Here is a 13076-nt window from a genome sequence, read left to right as displayed (position 1 = left end):
CCCCCGACCCCCCCCTCGACCCCCGCGCTCACCCATGGGTGCCCCCCGCGCCCCGTCATGCCCATGAGGTCCCCGTTCCCATGCCCGTCCCCTCCCCCTGTGGGCCTGGGGGGCCCTGGGGGGAGGGGGTTGGGGTTGGGGGGTGCCGGTGGGTGCCCCCCCCTGCCCCCCAATAAAGCCCTGGGACCCCCCCAGATTGTGTCAGCGCCTCCTTTGTGCCGGGGGGGGGGGGGTGGGGGGGGTCATGTGCACTGACCCCATGGGGGGGGGGGGTTGGGGGGGGAGCTGCCCCCAAACTGCCCCCCCCATTGCCCCTTCCCCCTCCTGCTCCCCGTTGCCCCCCCTTTGCTGTCCCAGCCCGTTGCCCCCCCCCTTATTGTACCCCCCGTTATTGTCCCCCACACTTTATTGCCCCCAACCCCTTATTGCCCCCCCATCCTTATTGCCCCCCGTCTCTTATTGCCCCCTCTTATTGCCCCCTTTCTTTATTGCCCCCCTCACTGACCCCCTATTATTACCCCCCACCTCTTATTGCCCCCCCTTCTTGCCCTCCTTAATGCCCTGTCTTATTGCCCCCCACCTCTTATTGCCCCCCCTTATTGCCCCCCTTCCTTTACTGTCCCCCCTTCTTGCACCCCTTCTTGCCCCCCTCCCTATTGCCCCCCTTCTTGCCCCCTTTCTTTACTGCCCCCCCTTTTTTGCCCCCCTTTCCTTATTGCCCACCCCTACTGCCCTCCCTTATTGCTCCCCGCCCCTTATTGCCCCCCCTTATTGCCTCCCATTATTACCTGTCCTTGTTGCCCCCCACCTGTTATTGCCCCCCCTTTTTGCACCCCTTTCTTTATTGCCCCCCCTTATTGCCCCCCCATTGCCCCCCTGTCCTTTTGCCCCCCACCTGTTATTGCCCCCCTTGCTGCCCTCTATTATTGCCCCCTTTCTTTATTGCCCCCCTTCCTGCCCCCCTTATTGCCCCCCTTTTCTTTATTGCCCCTCTTCTTGCCCTCCTTCTTGCCCCCTTTCTTTACTGCCCCCCCCTTTATTACCCCCCTCCCCTTCGTGCCCCCCCTTATTGCCCCCCTTATTGCCCCCATTCTTTATTACCCCCTTATTGCCCCCCTTTCCTTATTACCCCCTTTTTTGCCCCCCTTATTGCCCCCTTTTTGCCCTCCCCCCCTTATTGCCCCCCTTATTGCCCCCATTCTTTATTGCCCCCCTTATTGCCCCCCTTTCCTTATTACCCCCTTTTTGCCCCCCTTATTGCCCCCTTTTTGCCCTCCCCCCCTTATTGCCCCCCTTACTGCCCCCATTCTTTATTGCCCCCCTTATTGTCCCCCCTTTCCTTATTACCCCCCTTTTTGCCCCCCTTATTGCCCCCTTCTTTATTGCCCTCCCTCCCTTATTGCCCCCCTTTCCTTATTGCCCCCCTTATTGCCCCCCTTCCTGCCCCCCCTTATTGCCCCCTCCCTTATTCCCCCCTTCCTGCCCCCCCCCCCAAGCCCTCCCCCCCTCCCGCGGCGCTGCCCCCCCCCCCCCGGTGCCTCTCTACCCCCCGGCCCCTCCTCTCTATGCTCCGGGCGGGCTCAGCCCCGCGCCCGACACCACCCCGGGAGGGGGGGGGGAGGGGGGGGAGGGGGCGGGGCGTGGCGCCGCTCTAGCCCCTCCCCCGCTCGCCTCGCTGGTTACGCGCCGCCGTTTCCGGGTCGGGGCGGGCGTAAAGCGGCCGCTCCCGCCGCCCCCGCCCAGAGCCGCCGCGGCCGCCGCAGCAGGAGCAGCCGCCGCCCGCCGCCGCCCCCCCCCCCCGCCGCCCGCCGCCGTCCCGCCCGCTCCCTCTCCCCCCCCACCTCCCTCCCCTCCTCCCCCCCTCCTCCTCCTCCTCCTCCTCCTCTTCCTCCTCCTCCCGTTACCGGCGCCGCCGCCGCCGCTCCAGGTAGGCCCCGCACCCCCCCCCCCCCCACCCTCCTTTAACCCACCCCCCCCCTCCCCCTCCGCGCCCCGTCACGATCGTTTCTCGCCGGTTCTCCCCCGCTTCTCCCCCGCTTTTCCCCTCTCCGCCCGCCGAGCCGCGGCCTCGCGTGGCGCCCCCTGCCCGCACGGCCCCGGCCCGAGCCCGGCCGCGCCCCGCCGCCAGCCCGGGGCCTGCCCGAGGCCTACTCGCGGCCTAGGCCGCGGCCTGCGCGCGCGGTGCGCGGGGGGGGGCTGCCCCTCCCCCCTTCCCCTCCCCCACCCCCCCGGTTACCGGAGCTCCCCCACCCCCCTTTTTTTCTTCCCTGGGGGGGGGGGGGGGGGGGCGGACATTTTAAATCTATACTTTAATATTTTTTTTTTTTAAACGATTTTTTTTCCGAAGCTTATCTTTTTTTTTTTTCGTTTTTTAACCGTTTTCGTTGTTTTTTAACGTGTTTTTTTCGGCCGGTTTCCCGTTTTTTTACTAGTTTCCCTTTTTTTTTTTTCGCCTAGTTTCCTCTTTCTTTTTTTTTTCCCCTCCTTTTTATTTTTTTTGTTTTTTTTAAGGATCCGGGCCGGAGGCGCTGCTACGGGGGGGGGGGGGAGGGAGCGGAGCCCTGTGCCCCCCCGCCCCACCCCCCCCCCGTTCGGGCCCAGCCCCGAGCCCCGGTTTCCCCCCCGGGGGGGGGGCTCCCCGGGACCCCCCTTTTGGGTTCGAGCCTCGCTCCCAGCCCCCCCCCCGGTTTCCCCCGGGCCTCCCCCCGGTTGTTTTTACCCCCCCCCGCTGGGATCTCTGCTCCCCCCCCCCATGGGGACCACCCCCCCCAGCCCCCATTCCCCTCCCCAGCACCCCCAGTCCCGATTCTCCCCCCCCCCAAAAAAACCAGCCCCAACCTGGGAGCAGGATCCGGCCCCCACGTGCCCTGCCCGGGGCCGAGGAGAAGTTTGGGGGAAGTTTTCCCAGCAGGGCCCCCCCCTGGGCTCGGGGGCTTCCCCCCCCCCCCCCGGGCTTGGGGCCCCCCCGGCATCCGCCTGCAGCTTTTTGTCCCCACGGACGCGGGCCGGACCGGCCGCGGCTCGTTGGACCGGCAGGACGGCTGCTGGGCCGGCTAATTAGTAATTAGCGCTAACGAAGGCGGCCGAGCGGCTGCCGGGAGGAGGAGGAGCAGGGCTGCGGCCCAGCGAGGCTCCCCTTTTTTTTTTTTTTTTTGGGGGGGGGGGGGGGAGTCTCTCCCCTTTCTGGGGGAGCCCCCCCCCCTTTTTGGGGGGGAATTTCCCCCTCTTTGGGGGAATCCCCTCCTTTTTTTGGGGGAGCCCCCCAACTGCTCAAACTCACCCCCCCCCCCCCCCCCGGGCTCGGGGCTCTCCGGTCCCAGCCCCGCTTCCCCAGCGAGGCTCGGGGCTGATCCAGTGCCAAGTTTTGTGGGGCCAAAAGGAGTCGCTTCGGTGAAAATCGCCGGTTCCAGTGATTTTTCCCTAAAAGAGCGTTGCCCCAGAGCTTGGCACGGCCCCCGCAGGATTAATCCCCCCCGCCCCGCTCTCTGCCCAGCTCTTTTTTTTTTTTTTTTTTTTTCCTTCCCCGGGCTTGGTTAAACTTTGAGGCGCCGACGGAAGCGGAGAGCAGCCGAAACGGGGTTTATTTGGTTCAGTTGGTTGGGTTTTATTTTTTTTGGGGGCGGGGGGGAAGAGTTTTTTTGGGCGGTTTGCTGAGCCCCGCCGCGCTGTTCTGCAACTGCTCCGGTCGCAGGTTGTTTGAAACCCGACCGGGCGCTCGCGTGGCCTTGTCTGCCTGGAGGAAATCGGCTGGGAGCCGGCCCCAGAGGCCACTCAGCACCTCCCGCAGCCCGGAGAAGGGATATTTTTTTTTTTTTTCTTTTTAGTTTTTCTCTTTTTTTGTTTTGTTTTAACCCCCAGCGGGTTAAACCGGAGGGAAGCGGGGCCGTGGCTGCAGGGGGGAGCCCCTCTCCGGGTTGAGGTGCGGAGGCTTCGAGTCGGGGCAAGTCCCGGGGCTGCAGGAGAAGCCTCCAAAGCGGAGGACGAGCGAGGGTGGCCCTTGGGGGGGCAGGTGGGGGCGCAGCACCTGGCCTCAACCCCCTCCCCCCCCCCCGTGGGGGCAAGGAGCAGCCTGCTGGGGCTCTGCCCCCCACGGCCCTCCTCTCCCAGGCACCTTGGGGAGGGGAACGGGCCCTAAAAAGCGCCGGGGGCGAGGAGAGAAACGAACTCAGGGGCTCGAATCTCTTCGGGACGGGGCCTGAAATGGCCGGGGCGCCTCAGAGCCGACCCTTCTCTCCCCCCCCCCCAGCTCCCGCTGCCCCGCCGCCGCCGCAGCCCGACCCTCCGCAGCCCAAGATGGACACCGGCGTCATTGAAGGTGGATTAAATGTCACGCTCACCATCCGGCTACTCATGCACGGAAAGGTACGGCGCCCCCCGAAACCCACCCCCCCGCCCCCCGAAACCCCGCTGGTGGTGGTGGTGGTGGGGGGGGGGGGCGAAACCCCGCCGGCCCCGCTCCCGCGGCTCCCCGCCGGCCTCGGCGCTGCCGCCATTAGGCGAGGAATGCGCTCCTTGGCACCCGGCCGGGCCTCGGGCAGCTCGTGACGGCCGCGGCAGCGCTCCGAGAGCGCGGCAATAAAAATAACCGCGGGGGGGGGGCGGGGGGGAGCCGGTGTACGGGGGGGGGGGGGGGGGGTTGGCTGCGGGTGGTGCTGGGGGCCCCGAAATGAGCCCCGCGTGGGCTGCGAGGCGGGGGCTGCCCCCCCCCCCCCCCAAAATGAGACTTTGTGCTCTCGGGGATGTTTTATTCCCCCCCCCCCTCCCCCCCCGAGCGCTCCTAACGCTGCTTTTGTTCCCCCCCCCAGGAGGTCGGGAGCATCATCGGGAAGGTAAGCGAGCAGCAAACCCCCCCCCCCCGACCCCCCCCCTCCCCCAACTCCTCTTTTTGCCCTTTTCTCCCCCAAAACAGCCGCGCTAACCCCTCTCCCTTCTCTCCCTCCTGCAGAAAGGGGAGTCGGTGAAGAAAATGCGCGAGGAGGTGAGCGCCGGGGCCGGGGGGGGGGGGGGCCGGGGGGGCCGCGGCGGCGGCGGCCTTGAAAGGAATTTTCCGGCGCGCGTCCCCGGCAGCAGATGGAGCCGGCGGCGGGCGCGGGGCATGCTGGGAGTTGTAGTCCTGGCGGGGCAGGGAGGCGGCGAGGCTAAGATGGCTGCCCCGCGCCGGGGGGAGGGCCGGGGCTCGGCGCTGGCGCCCCCGTGGTTCCGTTAGTTTTGTTTTTAATTTCTGTTGTTTTTTTTTTTGTTTGTTTGTTTTGTTTTGTTTTTTCCTCCTTCTCCTTCCCCGCAGAGCGGCGCTCGCATCAACATCTCAGAAGGGAACTGCCCCGAGCGGATCATCACCCTCGCCGGCCCCACCAACGCCATCTTCAAAGCTTTTGCGATGATCATCGACAAACTGGAAGAGGTGCGTCGCGGCCGTCCCTTCACCGCCTTCCTGCATGGGTTTCTCCCCGTGAAGACGCCGGGCAGGGCTGGCTCTGCCCCCCCCCTGCAGCTCCTGGGGGGCCGGGAGCACGAGGGGAAGCTTTTTTTGGAGGGGGGGGGCGGTGTCCGGGCTCTGTTCCGCGCGGGCTGGGGGCGTTGGCCCGGCCGAGGCGAATCTTTGCCCTGCCCCGCGTGGGGTCAGGGTGCAGGGTGCAGGGTACAGGCAGCGGCGCTTCCCTCCTGCCTGCTCGCTGTCCTTAAGTGCCTGCTGGCCGAGCCTCGGGGCCCCGCGGGGACTTGTGGGGCTTGAAAACGCCCCGCGGCCACCGGTGAGATGGCTTCAGACTGAGCAGGGCTTTGGAGCCTTGCTTGCTTTGTTCTCCTGGACTGCCCTGCTGCCTCCCCGCCCGCCTCGGGGTGCGGTGGGGGCTCAGCTTCGCCTCCGGCCCTGCTGAGGAGGGCCCTGGGGGTGCCGCGGCGCTGAAGGAGGAGCCGCATCCTGCCCCGCTCCCGTGGAACCGCAGGTTGAGTGGGGGGTGCTGGTCCCAGGGAGCCCAAATCCCGGCTGCGGGCGTTAAAGCCCTTGAGGGCTGCGGTGTGAGGAGCTTTTGGGCTTCTCCACGGCCTTTGGGAGGGGGGAGCTGCCCTCGCCTGCTGCGGGTACGGCTCCTTGCCTCTCCCCTCTCTTGTGGGGCGCGACGCCCAGTGCCCTCATCCCCTTTTTAATTTGGGGCCCCTCCTTGGAGGAGGCGGCCTGATGCTGGCAGATGTCCCCGACCCCCCCCCCAGCCCCCCCGCTCGGCTGGATACCAAAGATTTCTGAGCCCTGAGCTGCTGCCGTGTCCCGGGAGCCCTCCCGCGGGCTCAGCCCCGTCCAGGCGCGGCTCTCGCTGCCGCCGCTCGGCTTTTCCTTTAGTAGGTCAGCTCGGCCCTCCCGGCCTCCCCTCCCCCTGCACCCACGGCTGCTGCTCTCTGCGCCGGGCTCGTTTTCCCCCGGCTGCTCCTGCCCTCACCCTCGTTACTCCTCCTCGTTACGGGGGAGGCTCCGAGATAAACCAGGAGCTGTCTGCAGGGGGGCTCCGAGCCCCCAGCCCCGCGTCCCTTCAGCGCAGCTGGTCGCCACTCGGCTGTGGCCGACCTCTCTGGTGGCTAAAAACCTCAGCGGCGGTTAAAAACCCCGCGTTTTCACAGACGCAGCAAGCGAAGGGGTTCATCTGCCTGTGCCCAGCCCAAAAACGTGGCTGTGGCGATTCCACAGCTAACAAAATCCCCGGGAAACGGGCCCGGGGAGCACCCGGGGGCGCTTTGACCCAGCTTGCCCCTCTCAGCTCCGTCCTCCCCGGCCCTCCGGCGAGGGTCCCGAGCCCGGCCGGCCCCTCTGAGCGCCTCCTCTTCCTCGCAGGACATCAGCAGCTCCATGACCAACAGCACGGCTGCCAGCCGGCCCCCGGTCACTCTCCGGCTCGTGGTACCCGCCAGCCAGTGCGGCTCCCTCATTGGCAAAGGAGGCTGCAAGATCAAAGAGATCCGAGAGGTAGGTGCTGGCCCCCTTCTGGGGGGGGTGGGGGGGGGCGTTTTGAGGGGGAAAATCTTCGCGTCGGCCCCCCCCCCCCCCGGGGCGGCAGCGCAGAGGCAGGCGGCGTCGCTTGGCCTTTGTGAAGAGCTCCCGGTATTTTTAGCGCTCGTGAAACTGAGACTCGGGGCACAGCCTCCGCTTCCTGGCAGCGCCCCTCGGAGCTGGACGCTTGGGTTCCTGCCTTCCCCCCCCCCCCCAGCTCTAAATTCCCCCCTCTCCAGGCCCTTTTCCCAGCTGGTGGTGGGGGGGGGGCTGCGTGCCATCGGCCTGCCAAGCCCCCCCCTCATCTTCCCCCCCCCCCCCCCCCGGGGGAAGGCACGTAATGCCGCTTAGCGCCGGGTGCTGCTGACCTGCCACCGGGATTAACCCTGCCCGGCTCTGCCTGCGGCAGGGCTGGGCTCGACTCGGGTCCTGGGGAGAGGCTCCCGCCCGGTTCCTCCTCCTCCTCCGACCGAATTATTTCCAGCTGGGATTAACGGGCTTTATTTTGGGGGAGAAGGGCGGGGGGGGGGCTATGTATAACTCGGCCACGAGGCCGCCGGACGCGGTGAGCTCAGCGCCATGCCCGGCTCTCCCCGGCTATTTTTATTTCTTTTTTTTTACCGCGACACATTTTTGTTTTTTTTTGCAGAGCACGGGGGCGCAGGTCCAGGTGGCGGGGGACATGCTGCCCAACTCGACCGAGCGAGCCATCACCATCGCCGGGATCCCACAGTCCATCATCGAGTGCGTCAAACAGATCTGCGTCGTCATGCTGGAGGTAGGGATATCCCGCTGCCCCCTCCAGGCTGACGGAAACCCCCCACCCCCGTCCCCGAGGGCGGAGAGGAGGCTGCTGGAGGGATAAGGGGGGGGGTTGGGGGTTAAAATGTGCACCTCGGAGCCCCTTAAAGCGGGCTCGAGCCCGGTCCTCGCGAGCTGCTGCCCGCCAGCAGCGCCGCTCGCGGCTCTGTCCCGCGTGGGGACGCCGAGCGGCACCGTCCTGCCGCTCCAGCACCGTGCCCCGAGCCTCCCTCACGTGCTCCCTGCTTGGAAAGGGAGTGGGGGGGGGGGTGGAAATAAGATTATTTCGCGGCCCTCGAGGCTCTGCGTGGTCCCGAGGGGTTGCGGGGAGGCAGGGGGGGGGGGTGTGTGGCTGGCGCCGGCGGCGCTCGGTGCCTAACCTGCCTTCTCCGCCTGTCACCCAGTCTCCCCCGAAGGGCGTCACCATCCCGTACCGGCCCAAGCCATCCAGCTCTCCCGTCATCTTTGCAGGCGGTCAGGTAAGGCCTCTCCTCTGCTCTCGGGGTGCGGGGAGGGGTGGGGGGCGTGGGGGGGGCGCCTGTAGGGGGCCGTCGGCGCGCCTCAGCCGCTCCGCGTGCCTTGCCGCCCGCGCCGCTGCCTCGGGGCCTCCCCGAGCCCTGCTCCGAGCCTTCCCCGCTGAGCTGCGGGGCGCAGGAGGGCAGAGGTGGGGGGGGGGGGGGCGTGGGGGGCAGATTTGGGGGAAGTGTTTTGGGGGGGGGGGTGCTGGCAAAACCGTCCTGGAGCCCCTGGGCCAAGTCCTGGCGTGGTGGTGGCTGGGGATGGGATCGGGCCGGGACGAGCAGCGGCCGGTTCTGGTCTGTGCCCCGCCCCCCCCCGCCTCGGTGGGGGCTCTGAGGGCTCCGTGTGCCCCGTGTGGGTGATGCCCCCCCAGAGCCTGGAGGGGGGGGGGGGGTTTCTGTGCTCTCCGGGGCTGGCTTTTAGGGCGCCCCGTGCCTTGGGGGCGGGGTTGGGGGAGCTGAAAGGCCTCGTCCTGACGAGGGGGAGGGCGCCAGGTAGGGGCGTAGCCGCCAGGGGAGGGGGGATCCAGCCCCTCCTGCGCCGATCCCGGGGGAGCCGCTTGCTCCTCGGAGGGGGGGGGGGCTGCCCCGTGCCACCCCCTGGCCGTGAGCCCCGGCGCTGCCGTCACAGGCGACAGGGCCCCCTCGGGACCCTGCTGGAAAGCCCCGAGTCCCACCCCCACCCCCCCAGCCCTTTGGGGACGCGCTGGTCCCCGCTGGGCGAGACAGGAGGGTTTTTTTTGGGGGTGGGGGGGGGGATTGGGGTCACGGCTCCCGGGGCTGCCGCACCGCTTGGAGCACCAGGGCGACTCGCAGACGCATCCGCTGCCTCCGCGCTGCCAGGGAGGGCCCCCCCCAGGGTTGGGGGCACGATGAGGTTGGGATGGGATGGGGGGGGAGTGGGGGGGGGTAGAGCCTGGAGTGCGCCCCCCCCCCCCCCTTGCTGCCAGCCCCGAGGGTCCTGCTAGGGCAGAGCCACGGCCACGCGGGCCGGATCCAGCGCTGTGGCCGCGGGGTGGGGGGGTGCTGGGGGGGTGGGGGGTGGGGACTGCAGCCAGCTCCGTAGGGGGGGGGCTGCCCACGGCGCCCCCCTCCCCCCTCCCCCTTGGAGCCGGGCCTCTGCGTGCCACGCTCAGCCGGGGACGGAGCTGCTGCCGTCTTCCCCCCCCCCTCACACCACCCCCTCACCTCGGCGCCCCCCCCCCCCTCGCCCTCCCTGCCTCTTCCTTCCCCCCCTCCTCCTCTTCCTCGTCAGCCCCCCCTCTTTCCGACAGCTTCTCCTGCCGCTCTGTGCCCGGCGAGGGGGAGCGCCGGGCATCGCCCCCCCCACCGCCCCCCCACCCGGTGCCCTTTGCTGCCGGGGGGGGGGGGGGGGCGGCGGGGGCTCTGCCGTGCGGCCCCCCCCTTTCCTCCCCCCCAGCACGGGAGCCGGCTGCCGTTCCCCCTTAGAGCAGTGAGGAGCAGGCTCCCGCCGGCCACGCATCTCTTCCCTTCCCCTTCCCCTTTTTTTTTCCGCCCCCCCTCCACCCCCCCCCTTGTCTTCCACCCCCCCCCCCGGCCCGGGGCCAGCCCGCCTGGGGTCGCGCTCTGTCCCCGCAGCTCAGGGCCGTGCGTAGAGCAGGGTCGGCCCCCCCCCCCCCCACCTCCGAAAGCGAGAGCCGACGGGGGCGACGGTGACTTTTTTTTTATTTTTGGTGTTAGCGGAAGGTTTCGGATTGCCAGCCCTGGAGACTGAAGTCCTCTAATTTATCCACAGGACAGGTACAGCAGCGGCAGTGCGAGCTACCCCCACACCGCCCCATCCATGTGCCTCAACTCTGACTTGGAGGGACCACCTCAGGAGGTGAGAGGGGAGTTCAGTCTCCACGGCCCGTTCAATCCTTGGCCTCTCTGAGACTGCCAACAAGGGTGGCATTTTCCCCGTCCCTGTCCCCGCCAAAAAAAAAAAAAAAAAAAAAAAGGACAAAATAACGATGATGATGATGATGATAAAAACAAACAAACCACGGAGCAAACCCCCCCCTCCCGGTGGCTTTTTGTGCTGTGGACTCCTGTCCACGTGGGAACTGGACGCTGAGCCCACCAAACCTCTCCTCACGCAGGCCACCCGGCAGCCACTGCATGGCAACGAACTTGGGCCAATTCCAGCCTGGGCTGCAGTTCTTCCGGTGACCTGGAAGTGAGGCTGTGTACCCCCCTCTCCCCCCTGCCTCTCCCAACCCCCCGCCCCCCACCCCCCTTTTTTTTTTGCCCGGCCCCCCACCCCCCTTTTTTTTTTGCCCGGCCCCCCGCCCCCTCCCCCCAAACCCCCCCCCCCGCCCCCCCACCCCCCCCCCCCCCCCCCCCCCCAAAAAAAACCCCCCCCCCCCCCCCCCCCCCCCCAACCTTAGCCAGCCAGGCCCCCAGCCAGTGACTCGCCCTTTCTGGGTAGCTGCAGGAGGACTCGGCGGGCCGTGGCTGTCCCCCTAACCTCGAGGCATGGAATTGGCAGGTCAGGCACTCAGCCCCCACCCCCCCCCACGACCCCGAGCGCCTCTCTTTTGCCTTGAGCCGCCCCCCCCCCCAGCCCCCCCCCCGATTCTTTGCCTCGTCTCTAGCAGCGGTAGCCAGCTCCGGCACTTAACCTCTAGCTTGGCCCGGCGACGTTTTTTCCTAGGCGTGCGGAGTGACGAGAGGACTCGCAGCGGGACTGTGTTTTTTTTTTTTTTGGGGGGGTGGAGGGGGGTGGGGGTTGGGGGGGGCGATGCTGGGGCCGGGGAAGGACGGGGCCGGGAGCTAGCAGGGCTGGCGGGCGCTGGAGACCCTCCCCTGTCGGCGAGGCGGGGGGCGCAGGGCTAGGAGCAGTGTCGGACTCCACCACACCATACATCTTCCATCAAGATCCCAGCCGTTCCGTTCGTCTGCCACCTTTTTCTTTCTTTTTTTTTTTTTGGGGGGGGGGACGGCGCCATCCTGTCCACTCCCCTCCCCGCAACCGCCACCTAAGGCCAATTCGAGCGATTTTTTTTTTTTATTATTATTATTTTTCCCCCCCGCCCCCCTCCCCGACCCCGTCTAGAGACTGCTTGGTACAGCACTGTCCGTCCCCTGCCTCTCCTGCCCCACTTCCCTCGCCCCGGAGAACTCTCCACGTGGCTCTCTGCCTTCCTGGCTAGCTGAGATCTGCCCCTGGGTGGCTGTCCGATGGTCGTTAATAGGACTCTTTTCCTCCTTTTGTAGGCCTATACCATTCAAGGACAGTATGCCATTCCACAGCCAGATGTAAGTTTTTGTTTACAACTTCTTGTCTTGAAATCCACCCTCTTTTCCCCCCCCCACCCACCCACCCCCCCACCCCCGCCTTCCGAAATTTTTCTCCCCGCTTTGTCAGCTCGGCCTGAAAACTCGCCCCGATCCGAACTCTCCCCCCCCCCCCACCCCCCAAAAAAAAACTCGCCTCCCCCCCCTCAGCTCGCCCTCCTGCAGCCAGCTTCACCTGGTCTCAGAGCTCTCCTCTTCCTCCTCCTCCCTCTTCTCTCTGACGCTCCCCTCCTCTTTTTTTCCTCTCCCCCCCCACACCTCTCTCCCCGGCTTGGCATTTCACACGAGCTCCGGCTTTCCCTCCCCTCCCGAATTTGGCACCGAGCCCCCCAAGGGGGAAAACAAAAACAAAATTAAAAAAAAAACCAAACCCACAGCGCATGACGGCGACAGGCCTCGCTGTCACCGTGGCTCTCCCGGGGCAGGGGACGGCTGGCCGCAGGTGGTAGCGAGGGGGGGGGGGGCATGGATCTGGCCCACCCCAGGCTGCTGCCAGCCTGTGGGGGGGCTGCTGGGGATGGGGCTGACGGTCTGGGTGGCCTCCCCCGCACCTTTGGGTGCTGCCCCAGCTTCTTTGGGGACCTCTGACGTTGCGCTCGTCCCTCGGGCTCGTTGCAGGCTTGGCGGGGGTCCTGTGGCAGCCTTAGAGCGGCGAGGGGGGGGGGGGCTTTAATGGGGGGGTGGGCTCTGATGGGGGGGGGCTATGATGAGGGGGGCGTCCTGCCAGGCCAGGAGGGGAGCCAGGAGGAAGCCGGGCTCGGGGCTGCGTCGTGGCTCCAGGCTCCATCCCGCCCCCCCCTTCCATCGCATCCCTCTGCCCTCCCCGCATGGTGTGGTGCGAGCACGCCTCGGCCCTCCTGCTCCGCTCTGCTCAGCTCCCCCAGCTCCTCTCGCAGCTCCTCGGGGAGGGGGGAAAATGAGGGGTGGGCGCAGCCCCCAGCCCGCTCCCAGCCGTGGGGGGGGGGGGACGGGGACGCCGCCTCGGTGCCCGCTGCGAGTCCCGGCCCCGCTGGGCTGGGGCGGTGGCTAACAGCAGCCTTTTTTTTTTTTCTCCTCTCTTTTCTCTCCCCTCTAGCTGACCAAGCTGCACCAGTTGGCAATGCAACAGTCACACTTTCCAATGTCTCATGGCAACACTGGATTCAGTGGTACGGAAACTCCTCCTCCTCCTCCTCCTCACGCTAGCGCGCGCCGAAGGCCGGCCCGGGAGCTTGGCTCCCTTCTAGCGGGGCCTCTGCTTGGGGCTCTCAAAAACGAAACAAAACAAAAAAAAAAACCCACAAACAAACGAAAAACCAAACCCCAGGTAACGGTTTTTGTCGCGACGCCTCCGGGGTCGGGCCGCGGAGGGCAGGACACGCAGGGAGCAGGCAGGGAGCAGGCAGGGGCCTCCGTGCTGCTTTCCTTCCTCCGCACCCCGTCCTCCTACGGCTCCGCCGGCGCCCCGGGAGCCGAGCCCGGCCTGCGGCACCCTCTCT

General features: G+C 67.2%; 1 protein-coding gene across 3 annotated transcripts; it reads left to right on the top strand.

The window, feature by feature from the left end:
- The first annotated feature begins 1743 nt into the window (after window positions 1-1743).
- PCBP2 (poly(rC) binding protein 2) lies at window positions 1744-12799 on the top strand. 3 transcript variants are annotated; one of them, XM_040539404.1, is made up of 13 exons: window positions 1744-1927; window positions 4247-4362; window positions 4806-4829; window positions 4946-4978; window positions 5285-5401; window positions 6824-6955; window positions 7629-7757; window positions 8185-8259; window positions 10055-10141; window positions 10401-10477; window positions 10730-10789; window positions 11518-11559; window positions 12674-12799. In XM_040539404.1, exons 2-13 carry the CDS (start codon window positions 4294-4296, stop codon window positions 12675-12677), a joined length of 849 nt encoding a protein of 282 aa, XP_040395338.1. In that variant the 5' UTR covers window positions 1744-1927; window positions 4247-4293; the 3' UTR covers window positions 12678-12799. The 3 variants fall into 3 exon arrangements, with proteins under 3 accessions (XP_040395338.1, XP_040395341.1, XP_040395339.1); XM_040539405.1 differs by having other exon boundaries at window positions 1748-1927; window positions 10736-10789; XM_040539407.1 differs by lacking the exon at window positions 10730-10789 and having other exon boundaries at window positions 1745-1927.
- Window positions 12800-13076: the final 277 nt, after the last annotated feature.

Source organism: Cygnus olor, chromosome 29 (genome assembly GCF_009769625.2).
Source record: "Cygnus olor isolate bCygOlo1 chromosome 29, bCygOlo1.pri.v2, whole genome shotgun sequence".
In the NCBI taxonomy this organism is placed as follows: Eukaryota; Metazoa; Chordata; class Aves; order Anseriformes; family Anatidae; genus Cygnus; species Cygnus olor.
Note: the sequence above shows the minus strand (reverse complement) of the source record. Positions and strands in the feature narration are given on the sequence as shown.